The 20,668-nt window shown below is 35.6% G+C and overlaps 1 protein-coding gene across 7 annotated transcripts in view; it reads right to left on the reverse strand.

The window, feature by feature from the left end:
* Positions 1 to 20,668, reverse strand: part of YEATS2 (YEATS domain containing 2) — a 97,137-nt gene that overhangs the window by 61,059 nt on the left and 15,410 nt on the right. For 5 of the 7 annotated variants that reach the window (XM_065942994.1, XM_065942995.1, XM_065942996.1 and 2 more), the window contains 6 exons: positions 15,550 to 15,667; positions 13,668 to 13,765; positions 13,080 to 13,172; positions 10,224 to 10,469; positions 8,451 to 8,566; positions 2,287 to 2,448 (listed from right to left, as the gene is read on the reverse strand). In XM_065942994.1, coding sequence (XP_065799066.1) covers positions 2,287 to 2,448; positions 8,451 to 8,566; positions 10,224 to 10,469; positions 13,080 to 13,172; positions 13,668 to 13,765; positions 15,550 to 15,649 — 815 coding nt within the window. In that variant the 5' untranslated portion in view covers positions 15,650 to 15,667. Of the gene's footprint in view, positions 1 to 2,286; positions 2,449 to 6,148; positions 6,519 to 8,450; positions 8,567 to 9,031; positions 9,089 to 10,223; positions 10,470 to 13,079; positions 13,173 to 13,667; positions 13,766 to 15,549; positions 15,668 to 20,668 lie in introns of those variants that run through there. The other 2 variants (XM_065942998.1, XM_065942999.1) reach the window with 2 other exon arrangements.

Consider the following 20,668-nt stretch of genomic DNA (forward strand, 5'->3'; position numbering starts at 1 on the left):
TTTATCAATCTGTACCATTAGAATAAAACAGAATAGCAACACTTTCCCAAGGTTCTATCAAATGAAATATGTCAAGAAAATACAGGAAGTAAAAGAAAAAAACCTTGTTTGCACTGGAAAACTCTTACGCTGATTCATTCTCTTGGGTAGACAAGATAGAAAGATTCAATATCATAAAAAGTGTGAAAATTAATCATTAATTCAATGTGATTTCAATCCATAAATCAACACTTAGATTCTAAAGTAATCTGGAACAACATATGTACTCAACAATGACCAAGACAAAAACTGTAGAATAATAATAATAATCAGGGGAATTGCTGCTGCTGCTGCTAAGTCGCTTCAGTCGTGTCCGACTCTGTGCGACCCCATAGACGGCAGCCCACCAGGCTCCCCCGTCCCTGGGATTCTCCAGGCAAGAACACTGGAGTGGGTTGCCTTTTCCTTCTCCAATGCATGAAAGTAAAAAGTAAAAGTGAAGTCGCTCAGTCGTGTCCGACTCTTAGCGACCCCATGGACTGCAGCCTACCAGTCTCCTCCATCCATGGGATTTTCCAGGCAAGAGTACTGGAGTGGGTTGCCATTGCCTTCTCTGCAGGGGAACATACTCTACCTAAGATCAGCATATTCTATTAAGCAAAACAATTAAAATAGTATAGTATTAGTACAGAAGTCAAAATTATTAACAAAATCTAGCATCGGATCCATGTTTTTGTGAGAACTGAATGCATATGAAAGGACAGATCAGCTGATAATTGATATATACCTAAATATCCATATGAAGATAAATGTTCTGTACTAGCTACAAAAATTTCATTTCTAAGTATTAGACTTTTTGACCAACAACGCCTATCTTCCAGCTCCATTTCTAATCTATTTATTAGAAATAGACTTATTTTTTGACCCCCCATAGAGATTTTCATTTCTTATCCACACCAGTTTTCACTACCCATTACTGCTATTATGTAATATCCCAAGGTAATCTCCTTCTCTCCTTACTCAGCTTAGATTTCATGGTCTATCACTGCTGCTGCTGCTGCTGCTGCTGCTGATCACTTCAGTCGTGTCTGACCCTGTGCGACCCCACAGATGGCAGCCCACCAGGCTCCCCCGTCCCTGGGATTTTCCAGGCAAGAACACTGGAGTAGGTTGCCATTTCCTTCTCTAGGTATATCACTACCATAATCTTATTATTAAAGTAAGGAAATCAATGAACTGGGAGACCAAGGTTTTGGGAGACTTGTCTATCTGCATGTCAAAGTCCTTAAGAGTGATGGCAAGAGTACTGGTAGAGAGAATATCAGCACACTAGGTGCTAAAACTGTTTTGAAAGAGGAATGACTAGGAAATCAGTAAATGCTCCCAAAAAGGAGAAGCAGCAGATCTTATGAAATTTCAAAGGAGAAGGAGTTTTTAGAGAAAAGAAGGGGAAATTCACTGATCTGGAAGCCACAAATACAAACAAGACAGATAAGCACCCACCTCTAGAACCAATGGTATACACGGTGTGTGAGAGGAAAAAAAAAACAGTTGCCACTTGAAAGTTTTCTCAGGAGAAGCAGTGTTCTCAGGAATTAGGTTTTAGTTAAGAGTCAGGAGTGCTCTAAAGGAATGTTCTGAAGAAAGCTGAAGATACAGGAGATTTCACTGATAATAAACCATAACCACTTCTACAATACATTCATATAGTGAACATGCATGTGATAGGTAACATCACATAAAGATGTGAACAATACACCTAATGAAACAAATTTTATAAAAGTGTATATATATAATGTGTGTGTGTGTGTATATATAAAAATCATTCCATCTTTGTGAAATAATCACAATAAAAAATTTCAACAGCTATGCTAGATTAAAAACAGAAAAAAATATCATTAAAGGTTACTTCGGAGAGGGTGAGATCATGGGGAACTTACATTAGGTATTTCTATAAAGTCAGAATCCTTTATTAAATTCTAATATATTAAATTCTAATATATATGAATAAAAACAGTAACATTTTTATAATCTATATCTATATAAACAAGTTATTTCCACAGGAGAGCAGAATAAGCTGGTATAATTCATATGGTAACAACCTGACAGGCAGGGATGGTACCTGTTTGGTGAGACAGAAATCTGCAATAAAGAACCACAGCTAAAATTATATTGTGACTAAAAGCCAAAGCTGAATAAATTATTAATAATACAAGAATTTCAAAGGTGTGTTCTTAAGTTAAATCACTTTCCTTTCACTTCAGTAATTCTGTACTTCTCAGATTTAATAACTCAAGTAGTGCTCACCTAACTTCCACAAGGTCATTTGGTTTATAGCTGGGATGAAGAAAGAACCAAACTTTCTTGACAAAATGATTAATACTGGGTTCTCTACGAGAGCCTCGGACATATACCATCCACTTGTGGGTTGACTGGTCGTTTTCTTCTCTCTTATCAGGAGGTATATACCTAGAGTAGGGAGAAAAAAAAAGACTTGAAATCTTTGTTCTAACAAACCAATTAATTACTACTTAAAACAAGATTAAAAATCAATTACAAGAAGAAAATGGGAAAATTTACACATACATAAAGAGTAGACAATGTACTACTTACCAATCAATAGGTGAAAAAAGAAATCAAAAGAGAAATAAAAAAATACCTGGAGACATCTGAAAATGGAAATAGAACATACCAAAACTTAAGTGATGCAGCAAAAACAGTTCTAAGAAGGAAGCTTATAGTGATAAATGCCTACATAAAGAAAAAAGGATCTCAATCTAACAACCTAACTTTATACCCTAAGGAACTAGAAAGAGAAAAACAAACTAAACCCTAAGTTAGGAAAAGGAAAGAAATAACAAAGATCAGAGTGGAAGTAGAGACTAAAAACACAATTAGAAAAGGTCAAAGAAGGAAGAGTTGGTTTTTTGACAAGATAAAATAGACAAATATCTTTACAGAGACTTATCAACAAAGAGGAGGGACTCAAACAAATAAAATTATAAATGAAAGAGATGTTACAACTGATACCACACAAATACAAAGGATCATAAAAGACTAAGAACACTTACACATCAACAAACTGGACAACTTAGCAGTAATGAATAAAACCTAGAAATAAGAGACCCTACCCAGACTGAATGGCGAAAAAACAGAAATCTGAACAGAACAGTTACTGGTAAGGAGATTGAATCAGCAAACAAAAACCTCCCAACAAAGTACATTCCAGGACCAGTGGTTTAACGGGTGAATTCTACCAAACAGATAAAGAATTGATTCCAATCTTCAATCTCTTCCAAAAAACGATCTCATTTCATGAACCCAAATTACCAATACCAGAGTGAAATGAGGATACTACAAGAAAAGAAAATTACAAGCCAATATTCCTGATAAAGGGCTTCCCAGGTGGCTCAGTGGTAAAGAATCTGCCTGCCAGTGCAGGAGATGCTGGTTCAATCCCTGGGTCAGGAAGATCTCTTAGAGGAGAAAATGGCAACCCACATCAGTAGTCTTGCCTCGGAAATCCCATGGACAGTGTAGCATGGCAGGCTACACTGTCCATGGGGTCACAAAAGAGTCATACAGGACTGAGTGACTAAACAACAATCCTTGACAAAAGTAAATGGAAAATTCTTCAACAAAACATTAACAAACAGAATTCAACAGTACATTCAAAGTATCATACAACATGAGCAAGTGAGATTTATTCCAGGCGTACAGGATGGTTTGACATCTAAAATCAACGAAACACATCGCATTAATGAAATGAAGGCTAAAAATTATATAATCATCTCAAAAGATGCAGCAAAAGCATTTGACAAAATTCAGTACCTATTCATAAAAAAAATTCTCAACAAACTGCATATAGAGGAAGCATTTCTCAAAATAACAAAGGCCACACATGACAAGCCCACAGCTAAGATCATACTCAATGGTGAAAGCCAGAAGATTTTCCTCTAAGATCAGGAACAAGACAAGGATGTCCACTATTGCCATTTTTATTCAACACAGTACTATAAGTCCTAGCCAGAGCAATTAGACCCACACACAAAAAAGAAAAGGCATCCAAACTGAAAAGGAAGAAGGAAAATTGTCTCTGCACAAAACATAATATCATACATAGAAAAACCTAAAGACTCCATCACAAAACTATTAAATGAATTCAGTAGAGTTGCAGGATATAAAATCAACATTTAAAAATCAGTTGTTTCTATATACTGACAACAAACTACCAGAAAGAGAAATTGACAATAATTTCATTTACAACAGCATCAAATACAATAAAACACTTAGCAATATAAGCAAAAAGATAAAAGACCTATACACTGAAAACTGTAAGACACTATCAACTATACTTCAATAAACAAAAATAAAACTAAAAATCTATAAAACACTGATGAGAGAAACTGAAGAAGGCACAGATATTCTGTGCTCAAGAACTGGAAAAACAGTTAAAATTTTCATACTACAATGCAATCTCTATCAAAATTCCAATGGCATTTTTTACAAATAGAAAAACAATCCTAAAATCTACATGCAACCAGAAGATTCTGAATAGCCAAATCAATCATGAAAAGGAAGATAAAAGCTGAAAGCATCATGTTTCCTGGCTTCAAACTATATTACAAAGCTACAATAATCAAAACGGTGTTGCACTGGAATAAAAACACAAACCAACAGCACAAAAGAGAGAGACAAGAAATAAACTCACAGTTACTGATCATTAATTTCCAACGAGGAAGCTAATATATACAATGAGGGAAAGGATAGTTTTAATAAATGGTGCTGGGAAAACTGAAAAGCCACATGCAAAAGAATGTACTGAACCTCTATCCACACCATACACAAAATCAACTCAAAATGGATTCACAAGTTAAATTTAAGACCTAAAACCATAAAACTGGAAGAAGTATAAAGGGCAAGCTTTTTTATATCAGTCTGGGCAATGATTTTTTGGATCTGACACCAAAAACAGAGGCAATGATACCAGACCAAAACAAGTAGAACTACATCAAACTAAAAAGCATTTGCACAGGAAAGGAAACCACCAACAAAATGAAAAGACAACCTACGGAATGGAAAAAAATACTTCTAAATCATGTGTCTGATAAAGGGTTAATATTCAAAACATAACTCACAAAACAGCAAAACAAAAACAAAACAAAAATACCTAATTTATAAATAGGCAGGGGAACCAACTAAACTTTCAGTTATAAACAAGTCATGTAATGTACAGGTAATGTATAACTATGGTGACAGATGGTAACTAGACTTACTGTGGTGATCATTTTGCAATATATAAAAATATCAAATCACTATGCTGTACACATAAAATGAATATAATGTTGCTAGATCAACTGTACTTCAATTAAACAAAAAAATTTTTAAGGAGATAAAGATATTAACACACACATAGGAATATTATTCAGTCCTGAGAAAAAAGTAAATCCTGCCATTTTTGACAACATGGATAGACAGACCTTGATGGCATTATGGTAAGTGAAATAAGTCAAGCAAAGAAAGACAAATACTGCTTGGGTATCACTTCTATGTGAAATCTAAAAAGAAAACTCAAACTCATAGAAGCAGAGTAGAAAAATGGTTACCAGGAGCTTAAGGGCTAGAGAAACTTTTCCATTAAAAAAAAAACCCTAAAATTCAGGAAATATTTAACAGCCATATTACCTAACCAAAGTAAGACTTTGCAGTTAACCCTTTTCTTTAAACTTTTTTTTTTTTTTGGCGGGGGGAGGCCCAAAGAGGCATTCCCATGAAGTTTTTGTTTTGTTTTCTAATTATCATCAGGCAATTAAAAAAATAATAATAATAATCCTGCTTTTCCTGCTAAGTGGGTATACTAGGTAGAAACAAACTAGCATACTTTATTCCTGGGTTAGGAAACATCTAGCCTTTGGGGTGATTTCATTCAGGTTCAAAAGTGCTGGAACTCTGAATTCTTCTGTTTCCTACTCATTGCTGTCAAGGTTGCAAGTGGCTTCTTTGTCTTTAAAGAAAACAAGATATTTCCTTAAGTACTGACCATGGCAAAACTAGAATCCTTAGCCCTTCCTTTTGAGGCTCTGGATTTACTTCATGAAAGAAAGAAAGAAAGAAAGTGCAGTCATTCATTCGTGTCCAACTCCTTGCGACCCCATGGACTGTAGCTTACCAGGCTCCTCCGTCCATGGGATTTTCCAGGCAAGAATACTGGAGTAGGTTGCCATTTACTTCATGAGGCCTCCTTAAAACATTCTGTTGGAAAATATGGTCATGGCCTTCTGTACATTCATCTATGTCTATGGTTTATCCTTAGCAATACAGTGGGTCAAGTTGCCTAACCCAGTTTTTCTTTAGGAGTGCTCATGTCCTATCTTTATCTTTGCTCTTCCATATATAAGAGCCAGCCTATGAATTTCATAAACCCTATCAGCATTTTAATCAAAATATTAACATATCAACTTAGGAAGAAGAGATATCTTTACAACATTGAGCTTTCCTATCCATGAACATGCTATACCGCTCTAATCATTTAGTTCCTTCACGTGTTTCAATAAAATTTTTATTTATTTTCATAAAAGGCCAGCATATCTTGTTTGATTTATTATGCTACATTTTTTATTGCTGGAGTAAATGCATCTTTTTAAAGTTGTTTTCTAAGTTTGTCTTACAGAAACAATCAACTTCTGTGTACTGATGATGATGATATTTAGCTGCTAAGTCATGTCCGACTCTTTTATGATCCCATGGACTATATAACCCACCACACTCCTCTATTCATGGGATTTCATGCAAAAATACTAGAGTGGGTTGCCATTTCCCTCTCCAGGGGATGTTCCCAACCCAGGGACTGAACCCGTGTCTCCTGCATTTTGGCAGGCAGATTCTTTACTACTGAGCCACAAGGGAAGCCCTCCTTACTACTTTTAAAGTTTAAACCTCTATGTCTTTTCTTTTAGTTGTTATCTTAGATACTCTAACAATTATTCTTAACAAAGTCTAAAGTAAATCAATATTTTTACCCTCTTCCAGAACAAACAAGGACTTTATAACTCTCATGCCAATCATTCCTCATCATTTATAAAGTCCACAGTCAGTCATTAAGTTCTAGCTGGCCTTAAAGCCCCAAATCCACAAATTAGACATAACTGCTTGAAAATGTCAGTAAATGTTTCTCCCCAGTCTTTTCATGGCCTGGTGAACCTACCTGAATTTCTAGTTTTGGCCTTTTCTGGGCTGACATGTCTTGTACTATAGGTGAGACCTCAATACTACATATTAGTTCCCTTAGCTAAATGCATGCTAATTCTAAAATAACTTATAAAACAGAAAACTTAATTGCCTCAGTCATATTTTATGCTTCTATTTAAATTTTTATGCTTCTATTTAAATACTACAAAGACTACTGAGCATCTTTGTATTATCATGAGATTCTTAATGTACTTCCTGTTTGTTATCAGTGGTTCATTAACTGGGATTTGGAAGACTCCCCTGACATCTGATTCCCCTCCCCAGATATTCAGTGTAATTCGGAATCCTTTAGTTTCAATAATTGAATCTAATTTCAATTTTCATAAATATATCAATTTATTCACCAATCAAAATTTACTGAACATCAACTACTTCAAGATACAAAAATAAACAAGATACACTTTCTATACTAAAGAGATTCCAGTCTGATTTGGAAAAGATGTATGAAAATTGGAAATAATGATATAATGTGACAAAAATGACAAGCAGCATGGAGGAAATGCCGAGTGAGGAGAAGAGAAGATAAAGTTTTGTGAGGAAATAAACTTCTTAAGTTGTTGAAGATTTATGTCTTATCCATTCCTAAACACTTGGCAAAAATGATGATGCTCCTACTAGACAGCATGAGATCACACCGTTAGATAGCCCTTTATCTTGGAGGAATTCTGTCTTCAAGACATGCTCTACAACCTTTTGTTATAAATTTAAAACATTTCAATTTGGGCAACCAAACAAACATTTTTAGGAATTAGGTAAGGCCCCTAAGGACAGAACTAGGTCAGAAGAAGACAAAATTCCTCCAAAGTTATCCACACTTGTACGCTTAATAAAATATATAAAAGTGGGACTTCCCTGGTGGTCCAGTGGTTGGGACTCTGGACTCCCTATGCAGGGGGCATGGGTTCGATCCCTGGTCAGGGAACTAGATCTCACATGCTGTAACGAAGACCTGGCACAACCAAATAAGTGTTTTTTAAAAATACATAAAACTTCATGTCTGCAAAAATTTTTTTTACTAAGTACAATTTTATTCCATGTCAAAGATGAACAGACACACTGAAGCAGTCTCAAGTTTCTGGAACTTCATTTACTTTTAAAACAACTAAGAGTTTGGGAAAAAGAATTCCTGAGGCCTATTCCTACTGTAATACTATGATAATAATATGCCAGAGTATTACCGAAACTGGATGACTGAAAATGAGACAATTCAACTGAATACTCACTTGGACACATTGCCCACTACTATTGTTTTCTTTACAAAAAGTCGTGAAGTCTCATCTCCGGTAAGATCAGTATTCCGCTGCTCTGTTTTATGGGAGCCAGCAATACTAGAAGTGTCCTAGAAAAAAATCATAATCAAGTTTCATTTTCAATTTGAACAATTTTCAATAGGTAGAAACCACAAAATCATACAAGGTACAAATGGACTAATTCAATTTTTCTTTTTTATAATTACAAAATTCTCTGATTTTATGGCTCCTCTCAGAGCATGAAAGAATAATTTTACTGTAATTTTTCTATTATAGAAAAAGTCTGTACACTGTAATTCCACATATGTGTGCTTTTAATAGTCATACATAGAATGGCTTTATATATACAAATAGGATGTAGAAGGATACACAAGAAACTACTACAAAGGTTACCTCTGGGAAATGGAAATGGGTGGTAGGGTCAATGAAATTTACCTTTTTTCCAATCTTCTGCACTACTACAAATTTTTCAGTAAGAAGCAGTTTACACATAATGGTTAATTTAAAGTTTGACTATGGAGATAGACAGCCAGTGTTTAAGACTTGGACCTTACATTTACTGGATGTATCATCTTGGTAATCACTTAACTTCTCTGTCTCAGTTTCCTCATCTATAAAATAAGGGTGATAATAGTATGCAACTCAGATTGTTTTGTACAGTTCTTAGAAAAGTGCCTGGTACACAGTAAACACTAAGTATGTTACATGAACATGAGCATGTATATTACATAAAAGATAGCAGGTTTCTGAATCCTATGACTAGCATGACCTAAATTCATCTTAATTAAAAAAGAAAACCATACACAGTATTTCCCCATAAATTATACAACAACTAAATCCAAATATTAACACTTCTGATTTGGGGTAGTGGCATTATGAATGACTTTTCTGTAGTTTAAAATTTTCAACAACGAACATAATGAATTTGTAATCAGAATTCTTTTTGGGGGCGGGGTGGGTGGTGGTGGTCATGCCACACAGCATGTAGGATCCTAGTTTTCCCAACCAGGGATTAAACCCATGCCCTCTGCATTGGAAGTGCAGTCTTTTTTTTTTGGAAGTGCAGTCTTAACCACTGGACTGCCAGGGAAGGCCTCAGAAAATATTTTTATCAAAAATAATCAAATCTTTGATATCTGAGTATGTGGAAAGCAACCTGGGAATTTCCTCTATCACAGAACATCTGGTTGAGAAAAACCACTGGTTTTATCCAATGAGGATTTGATAGTCAAGTATTATACCATGAATTTCAGAGCAGTGTAAGATCGGAATTTAAACAACAAACTGACAGGATCGAAGAGTAATAAACAAGTTTTCAATTCTACTTATTATTTTTCAAGTTTATTTCAGTTATTAAAGCATCTTAGAACATAAAATTTCAAAGAGGGACCTGCTGAAGAGACACTGCTCTTGAGAGAATAAACCTGATAGAGTAGAAAGACCTTGGGCAAAGTTAAGGTACTGCCAACTCCTCAACGTTTCTTTCCTATTTACATGAATGGCATCTGGGAGCTGGGCGATGCTCAGAGATTTGAATTGTAAAATCAGAAAGACAGAGGTTAATTCTCAGTTCTGATACTTGTGGACAACTATAACCTCAACCTCACAGAGACTGAGTTTCCCCATCTCTAAAAGTGATAATTAACTTATATCTTATGGTTCCAATGAAATGAAATACTGTGTGCATACTTAATAAGTATTGCTTCCCTTCTCTTTTGGCTTCCTCCCACCCATCCAACTATATACCCTTCCAGTATTTCGGCTTGGTCTCTGCTCCGTGTTGCTTGAGAGTCTTTCTTCTATGTCCATATTGCTGTTAGTGTCTTTGTCAGATAAGAAGTCATTGTGTTGAGATAAAGAATCACTTTCTGAATGATTGGCTGATGGTGTTTCCGATCTCTGATTGGCAGGAGATGATGACCTAGATGGTGATTCCAAAAATTTCTTGATAGCAGGATGATTAAAAACCATTGTATCACATGTCTTTGACCCCTGCAAAAAAAATGAAAGTAAGCAAAACAAACTTTAAATTATATCCAGCAAAAGTAGGCAAAAATTTGATCTTTCCAAAAACCCTTATCTATTTCGGGATCATGCCTGTGCTGTGCTTAGTCACTCAGTCATGTCCAACTCTGTGACCCCATGGACTATAGCCCACTAGGCTCCTCTGTCTATGGGATTCTCCAGGCAAGAATACTGGAGTGGGTAGCCATTCCTTTCTCCATGGATCTTCCCGACCCAGGGACTAAACTCGGGTCTCCTGCATTGCAGGCAGATTCTTTACCGTCACATTCTTCACCTACCCCCATAAAACAGAGTCCAAACCAACAAAAACTACAGAATGAGAAATAATTATGCAAAAGTCCTAACACTAAAAGCTAAAGATGCAAGTTCTCAGAAGGTAAATGAAAAGTAAAGATAAATATATATTAATAGTAACACATGAAGTCAGATTTGACTTTAAAAAATAAGTCTCATATTGCTTGATTCAAATACATTATCCGCTCTAAATAAAACACTCCTGTAAGAAATATAAAGATTTTAAAAAAGCATATATATAATGACTCTCACATAGGATAAAGTATAGCACAGTCCAGGACTGACGCCAGCCTAGGGTATTTTTTGTGTTTTATTACTTACGCATAAAATAAGAAGTGTTGTTACTTGATACAGATATACTGTACTACTAATACACTGTAGTTACTTCCAAGAAGCAAGTTTTAGAAATTATTTAATTGAAATTAAAATAATTTTAGTGAGTAAGAGAGTCAGAGAGTAGTGTTTCAGAGTTCAAAGCAACAAAGCTATTATATTTCAAAAATAAAAGTTTACTTTAGAGCTATAAATGTATTTGTTAGAGCAAACTAAATTTTAAGTGGCAGATCATAATAGACAAAAATATACCTAGATATCCTTATATAAATCCTAATCAGAATATAACAAAAATCAGTGCATTTTTAGACCATCCAATAGCACAGTTCAGTACTGTTAATAGTTTTTTTAAAAAAAGGGCAACAAATCATCAAATGAATAACCAGCTCTTTAGAGTAGCTACAGTCCTATGTAGTACAGCTGCTAGTGCTCAACGTCCATCTCGTTGACTCCAATGGCAAGCTATATAACAGATGACATTGGAATCTGCCCTGAGTTGAACAGTTATCTCCCAAAAATTCTTGTCCACCTAGAACCTATGAACGTTTCTATTTGAAAACCCATTCTTTTCAGATTTAATCAACTTAAGATGATGTCATATTGGATTTGGGGAGGCCTCACTCAAATGACTAGTGTACTACAAGAAGGAAAGTTGGATACAAATAGAAAAAGAGAAGACACATAGAGGGAAAAGTCCATGTGAAGTTAAAGGCAGAAACTGGAATGAGGCAGCTACAAGCCAAGCAATGCCAGGTACTGCCATTAACCACCAGATGCTAGAAGAATTCTTCCCTAGAGTCTTGAGGGAGCATGGCCTACCCAACACACCTTGATCTTGGCCTGCTAGCTTCTAGAAGCATGAGATAAATAATTTCTGTTGTTTTAAGCTATCAAGCTTGTGGTAACTTGTTATGGTAGCCTAAGAAAAGTAGTTCAGACTCTAAAATGTAATACGGAAACTTCTGCAGTAGAAGAAACTACTACTATCTAAGATTAATCTCAAATAATGCTTCAAATTTCCCTAAGTATCATCAAAACTTGATATCCTACAGCTCCACAGGATGACAAGACGACCCATACATGACAGGTATCTCTTATCGGTGGAAACCACAGGGAATGACGCAAAGCAGTATGCCACACACTCCCCTCCAAGAACCCTGATTGAATCCTGTCAAAAAAAAAAACCAGCTTTGAAGATATTTTGGGGACAACCGAGAAAAATCTAAATATGGACTGGTCATCAGATAATATTAGGGGCTCATTCTCTTAGGTATTATGACTACACAGAAGACAATCTCAGGGGATTGAAGCATCTTAGGGATGAAGCATCATGATGCTTGGAACTTTATTTTCAAAGGTTTCAGAGAAAAATAAAGATGATAAAGTAAACTTGGCAAATTGTTAAAATCGTTGAAGCTAAGTGATGCATAAACAAGTACTTATTTCACCTTTTCTATGTATTTGAAAATTTTCCAAAAGAGTAGGCAGGAAAAAAATCGGGACTTCTTGAATAGAGTAAATCTACTGAAACTAAAAACTGCCATTCATTAGCAGTAAAAGGTCAGAGAAAAATCAACCGATCTATAATTTACTCCAAAGCCAACTATAAAGAAATGAAGAGGAATAAGGCAAGTTAAAACTAAGTTACACTCATCTTTTTATCTGCACAACCTAGCAACAGTGCTAACAATTAGTTAAAGAAGAATTAAGTAAAAAAAATAAAATGTCAGTTATCATTATTGACAGTGCAGAGAGGTTTAACTGAAGGATATGAGTGAACACAATGATAACTGTGTGTATTAATATATACCCAGGAAGGCAGGCTGGGCTTCTTGAATTCAAAAGGTCAATACAAGAAATTTTTGAAGGCAGGGATTCCACATCAACACTAATCGCTCTTCACACAACTATATAGGTGGCCAGAAATGACTGCTTATGAGGAAAACTTACCTCAGAAACTTTCAGAAGTCCTGCAGAAGCATAGTAGTTTGCAACAATGCAGGCACGAAGTTTATCCATCATCCTTCTTGCCTCAATTAGTCGCTAAAATAAACGTTAATTTTTTTTTAAATGGAAATAACAGAATATATACACAAAGAATTCATAAATAAGAAATGCAAGTAACCCCGAAAAGTAATCAAAGAAAAACTAATAGAAATGACCATTTCCACCAATTGGCAAAATATTTAAAAGGATGACAAAATATGATGCTTGCAAGAATATACAGACATATTAATAAAAATGTATATTCATTGATAAATGTCCACAAAGACATTTCTTTGTGGTTGTCCACAAAGCACAAGAGCAATGAGGAATTATTTTTTCGGATAGAATTTCAAGTGATTTTTAATCTTTTTCCACCATTTCATTAAAGAGAAAAAAAACATAGGTCTTTCTCCCATGAAATGAGAAAGCGCCTTTTAAAAGAACATCAAAGGGGAAAAATACACTATAATTCTACTTCAACAGATTTTAAAAGTTCATTACATACAGTTTTTTTTAATAGTTTCGTTTTTTTTCAGTGTTAGATCATTATACCTGGTCAATGACCTCAATTTCATGTTCCTTATTCTTCATTTCAAGGGCAAATTGTTCCTTGATAATAGTCTCAATCTTCTGCACAGCAGCATCTCGAGCTGCACAAAGAACATAAAATAATCCAAGTTAGTATGCACTTAGTCAGTTGCTGTCTTGATTCAAGCAACCAAAGCAATCCAGCAACAGTACCTCTGAAGTGGAGAAGCCTAATGGTGATCACCACAACCAATAATGAAAAGTTAACATCACTAACATTCAAGCAAACTGATCTTATGTTTTCTGACATCATCCACTGCTCTGCAGCACTCCTTCTAAACATGCTGTCTCTAACCACAGCAAACATCAGACAAACCTAAATTGAAGGACACTACAAAATACACTGAAATATTAAAGTCAAGAGAGACAAAGAAAACTTGAGGTGACTACAAGAGACTAAAGACGTATAACAACTAAACTAAATGCATGATTCTGGAGAGGAGCAACAGTTATAATACTGGGACAACTAGTAAATCTTGAATGTGGACTGAAGATTAGATGTGCTATAAAATGTTAAAATTTCCTACTTCTGATAATTGTACTGTGGTTACATAAGAAATTTGTTCCAAGGAAATACACAAGTGTTTACAAGTGTCTAATATATCTTCTGATGATTTAGAAAAAACGATGTGCATATATATCTGCTTGCATACATGCACTTGTGTGTTTGGGTTGGGGGTGGGAGGAAAGAATGATAAACCAAATGAGGCAAAATGAAAACAACTGGTAAATTAACCTGGAAAAAAGACATACAAGTTCTCCTTGCGATTTTTCTGACTGAAACCATATCAAAATAAAATTACCAAAAAAGAAAAAGAAATCTATGATGATTCTGAGAGAAACATGTGGTGACTTCTGAAAAACCATAACCTCAACGGAGAAAGTAAAGAATTAGCTATAAGGAGAGGCAGTCTGTGACCTAAAGAGCAGTTCATAAGAAGGCAGAAGTTAAGATCTAGCAAGCAAGTCAGTAGTTTCTTATCACAACTACCTGAAGGGTAGAGCAAAAAGGACAACGTCTCTGAAAGCAATTCAATTCAGATAATGACTACACAAAGTAATATGTAATTCAAAGAGTTAAAATATTGTACTATGATTGATTACAAGAGAATAAAAAAAGTTGAATGACTGCTTGAAAAACCTGGGATTTTGTATAATGATCCTGTGTCTGTATGAAAAAACTATCACCCAGGCTTTGGGGTATTTAAAAAATTACAGAGAATATTTGGACCCTTGATCACCCATGTCATTTTCTCCCCATAATATATGCCACTAGACTGCCAATTTAAAACTAGTGCTGGCATAAGCATTCTTGTGGATATGCCTGTAGTGAAGCAAATGACTAGCTTTCCTCATAACTGATGAAAAGAATAGTGCCTAGTTTTATGGTATGTATCCTTGTATACATAACCAGCTGATAATCTTAGGGGAGGCTAAATAAAAGTCAGAGACTGTTATCACTGAAAGTGGTTTTATCATAAGCTCCTCAGAAATAATTCTAAAATATCTCTTCCATGGAACAAGGAAAAATAAAACTAATAAAATATATGGGAACATATGTTGGATTAGATTTAAAGTGAAATTATGATGTTTCCTAAAACAATCAGCTTTCCCAATTCTTATTTTTATTATAAAAATTGATAGGCCACACGATGCATTTGAATACTGACTTTAAGTTTCATGATACTTTCATATTTATTGGACTTATTGAAAGCAATAACTTAGCTAATCCCTCTCATAAACTTCTTCAAAATATAGACAATAGTGGAAATGCATTTAATTTCCTATAAATCTAACAGGAAGGCATATGTCAACAAAGAATTTCCTAAGCCCGGTGAACTTCTACCTGAATTCTCAATTGCTTTATGCCGTTTATTCGGAAGGGCCACAGATACATCCTCATAATCGGGGTCAGTTTCTTTGATTGTTCGCTTGATGCCAGACATGATGACATTCGTTCTTCACTGTGAAGCAATAATACATTAATTAACAACACTGCTTGGTCTCAACACTTACACATGTCCACACATACAAAAGGAATAAATATTATATAATGCAGAAGCTTGTAAGTCTGTGTAAATACACACACATCCTTTTTAAAATCAAATGCATAATTAACTTCAAAAGTTCAATGAAAAAAAAATCATCATCATCTGTTACAAAACATGGATTTCCCTTTCAAGAGAAAATACTTTAACAATGCAGCACATTGTTTAAACTTTCCAAAAGAAGCCTGGCTTTCACAGAAGGGCCTTCATAAGGAAAAGGAAAGAAACTAGATTTTCATGAAAACATGGTAAGCCCACACAGTATCCTGGAATCCACAGTACATTAAGTGTATTACAGAATATGAGCAATGTGTCTCTGTAAATAATTTATTATACAAATTCTTTCTCTGGTACTTATATAGTATAGACTATATAACAGGTACTTAATAAATATTACTGTTACCGATTTTTATTATTCATAACAAACTGTATAGACATATTAAACTAACAAGCTTGCAATACAGTAAACAAGTCCTAGGTATACAAGTCTTTGAATAAAACTATCCCATAAATCTTTAAATCTGCACTGTGCCAATACATGAGCCACTAGTCATATGCAGCTCCTTAAACTTAATTCAAATTAAATAAAATTTAAAATTCAGTTCCTTTTCCTACATTTCAGAACACTGTTGTTGTTGTTCAGCCACCCAATCATGCCTGACTCTTTGCAACCCCATGGACTGCAGCACACCAAGCCTCTCTGTACCTCACCATCTTCCGGAGTTTGCCCAAGTTCATGTTTATTGCATCAATGATGTTGTCCAGCCATCTCATCCTCTTGACACCCTCTTCTCCTTTTGCCCTCAATCCTTCCCAGCATCAGGGACTTTTCCAATGAGTCAGTTGTTCGCATCAGATGACCAAAATACAGGAGCTTCAGCATCAGTCCTTCCAGTGAATATTCAGGGTTGATCTCCCTTAAGATTGACTGATTCGATCTTGCTGCCCAAGGGACTTTCAGGAGTCTACTCCAGCACCACAGTTTGAAGGCATCAATTCTTTGGCGTTCTGCCTTCTTTACAGTCCAGCTCTCACAACGGTACATGACCACTGGGAAGACCACAACCGTGGCTATACAGACCTTTGTCGGCAGAGTAATGTCTCTGCTTTTCAACACACTGTCTAGGTTTGTCATCATTTTTATGCCAAGAAGCAATCGTCTTCTGATTTCATGGCCGCAGTCACCGTCCACAGTGATTCTGGGGCCCAAGAAGAGGAAATTTGTCACTACTTCCACCTGTTCCCCTTCTATTTGCATTGCAGTAATAGGACCGGATGCCATGATCTTAGTTTTTTTAATAGTGAGTCTTAAGCCGGCACTTTCACTCTCCTCCTTTACCCTCATCAAGAGGCTCTTTAGTTCCTCTTTACTTTCTGCTATGAAAGTGCTATCATCTGCATAGTTGATGTTGATGATGTTTCTCCTGCTTATCTTGATTCCAGCTTGTAACTCAACCAACCCAGCATTTCTCGTGATGTGCTCAGAATATAGGTTAAACAAACAGGGTGACAGCAGACAGCCCTGTTGTACTCCTTTCTCGATCTTGAACCAGTCAGTTGTTCCATACAGGGTTCTACCTGTTGCTTCTTTACCCATATACAGGTTTCTCAGGAGACAGGTAAGATGGTCTGGTATTCCCATCTTTCTAAGAGCTTTCCACAGTTTGTCATGATCCACACAGTCAAAGGCTTCTGCACAGTCGATGAAACAGAGATAGATGTTTTTCTGAAATTCTCGTTGCTTTCTCTAAAATCCAGCGAATGTTGGCAATTTGATCTCTAGTTCCTCTTCCTTTTCCAAAGCCAGTTTGGCCATCTGGAAGTTCTGGGTTCACATAATGCTGAAGCCTAGCATGCAAGATTTTAAGCATGACTTTACTAGCATAGGAGATGAATGAGATTGTCCGCTGGTTAGCACATTCTTTGGTACTACCCTTCTTGGTAACTGGGATGAGGACTGACCTTTTCCAGTCCTGTGGCCACTCCTGGGTCTTCCAGATTTGCTGACATAATGAATGCAAAACCTTGATGGCCACATTCAAGTGCTCAGTAGCCATAAGTGGTTAGTAGCTACTAAACTGGACAACCGAGATCCCAGAACATTTTATCACTTCAGGAAGTTCCCTGACACTCCTCCTCTCAATGTGTTTCATTGAGCATTTATAATATTTCATGAGCCAGTTTAGGAAATGCTGTCCAGATCACCACTGTCCAAAAGACACATAATGTGAGCCACAAACAATTAAAATTTTTCTAGTGGCCACATTTTAAAAAGGAAAAAGAAATTAATTTTAATAATATATTTCATTTAACTAATGTACCCAAAATATTATCCTTCTAATGATATAGTCAATATAAACAAATTATCAGTAAGATATCTTACGTTCTTATCTTTGCACCAAGACTTTTACACTTAGAGCACACCTCAATTTGAACTAGTTAAATTACAAAGGCTGAATAAGCACTGCGTATGGCGGGTGTTTCCTTTACTGGGCAGTGAGTCTACTGACATACAGCTAAGAAAACAGGTCCAGGGAGGTTAGAGGAGGTGCCCCTTAGAGGATTAATCTATGACACAGAAAAGATAAGAAAAGCTCCCTGATTTCCAAACCACTCCTTTACCACTGATGGAGATTGTTTATCTAGCCAAAGACAAAAATATACAATATGAATTTAAAGCAATAAAAAGTTTTAAAATAAAATTAATGAAAATAAAACATTAACTTGAAAATTTTTTTTTATCCATTCAGAGTTCAAACAGAAATAACAATTTAAAAGCCTCTCTTAGTTCAGTTCTTTCACTCATCTCAGAGGTACAAGTGGGAGAGGCTGGGAGAGACTCATTATCTAATTTTATGAATGTAGGTAAATCATGGATCTAGGAAAACATTTTTCCTATCATTGTTATCTTTAAAACAGCCGTAAGCCTAAAAAGACCCTGATGCTGGGAAAGATTGAGGGCAGGAAGAGAAGGGGATGACAGAGGATGAGATGGCTGGATATCACCGACTCAAAAGACATGAGTTTGGGTAAACTCCGGGAATTGGTGATGGACAGGGAGGCCTGGAGTGCTGTGGTTCACGAGGTCGCAAAGAATCAGACACGAATGAGCGGCTGAACTGGACTGAAGCCTAAAAATGTCCTACAGCATTTATAAAAATCCCCCAACATTTATAAATATTCTAAATCAAGCCCTTTAATGTTTGTTCACAATCACCACCTATCAGCTGTAATTTAGAATATAGGTGAGTATTTTTAGAAAGGTCCTGAATCCAACAATTATTTTCTATTTTTAAAGCTTATAAAAAGTGAGAGTAAAGCATTATTCTTCTAGCCTTCTTCATTTGGCCTGAAACTAGTTAAAGAAAACCTGAAAAAATCTTAGGCAGTTACACAAAGAAAACTTTCTTAAAAATCAAGTCGGGTGGAGAGGGAGGTGGGAGGGGGGATCGGGATGGGGAATACGTGTAACTCTATGGCTGATTCATGTCAATGTATGACAAAACCCACTGAAATGTTGTGAAGTAATTAGCCTCCAACTAATAAAATAAAATTAAAAAAAAAAAAATAAATGCCAAGGGGCTTAACATTTAAAAAAAAATAAAAATTAAAAAATTTTTTAAAAAAATCAATAAACCCCATTCCTTTCCCTTGCATAGAGAAAAACAATGAAAACAACCTCCTAGTCTCAAGATAAACCTGGAATCAGAGGGAGATACAGTCCAGCAGATTTCCCGTCTGTTTTGCGCCATACCATTTCCTCAGTGACCAACTATCTTCTACAGTTTGCCAGGAGTCTTACTGGACTATCCGTAAAGATGAGTGTGTCCAGCACCACCTTCACTCATTCATCCTGTGGATTTCATATTCCTATTCTCCTCCCATACCTGTCTCCCCAAGTACTCTCTTGAGCAATGGTGGCTCCTCCTGCAAAGGCTGTGGATTCTTGAAGAAAATAGTCTGTCACATAAGGGACAAAGCAAAATTCTCTCTTGACTTTTGCTCTAAAACTGGGAGAACAGAAGGAGGAAAATAGAAGAATATGGTGGAGCAGAGGTGGGCTGAGTAAGGAAGAAAACCAATGAGTGAACTTATGCTGCCAAGGTAATTCTTATATCATGCAGCCACTGTAATAAAGCTTTTCCTGTTATCCCTGGGTATTGATTTGAGTTCCCGACAAATATATTCAGGAAGATTTGTCTTAATGAGCATTTTTAATAATTCAGATGTTTCTGTTCTAAACAACAATATTAAAGGACACACATGGCACATTCAAGTATATGCTAGCTAAGGGTAGGCACATATGCCAAGGCAGGCTCTCACTATGATGCAGTGAGTCGAATGTGTAACAAACGATCAATCTAAGAGTAAGTTTGGGATTCATCTTGTTTAATCCTGAGATTTATGAAAAGGAAATATGAACAGCTGTTAGTGTCAGGTTCAAGTTTGAAACAAAATGTCCTATTAAACCTCTTAAGGTTTTGAATCAAATAAAATTGAAAAGAATGTTGACACATAAACTGTTTTTTTTTTTTTAATCAGTTACTGCTTATAATTTGTGAGAAAGGGTTTTCTCCATACCAAGGGACCAAATCCAAATACAGAAAAGTATGTAATGCTGAGTCCTCTAATTTAAAATTCTTGTCTCTCTGAAATAGCCTCTTTATAAAAAGCAAACACTATCAACTTAAACTTTAAAAATACGCATTTCCCCACCTCCATGTACAATGTAAGAAAGCAAAACTACCCTATTATCATACCCATTCAAATAAGATAAACAAGTCTGAGTTTTTGAAAAAGGTTAAAGACCAAAAAGAAAACACAATCTTTTAATGCTCTATACTTTGAAATAAATGCTAAAATAAAAACAAATTTTTAAAGAAAACTGTGTAATTTAAATACAAAGAAATGATGTAA

The sequence above is a fragment of the Muntiacus reevesi genome, chromosome 8 (assembly GCF_963930625.1).
Source record: "Muntiacus reevesi chromosome 8, mMunRee1.1, whole genome shotgun sequence".
Classification (NCBI taxonomy): domain Eukaryota; kingdom Metazoa; phylum Chordata; class Mammalia; order Artiodactyla; family Cervidae; genus Muntiacus; species Muntiacus reevesi.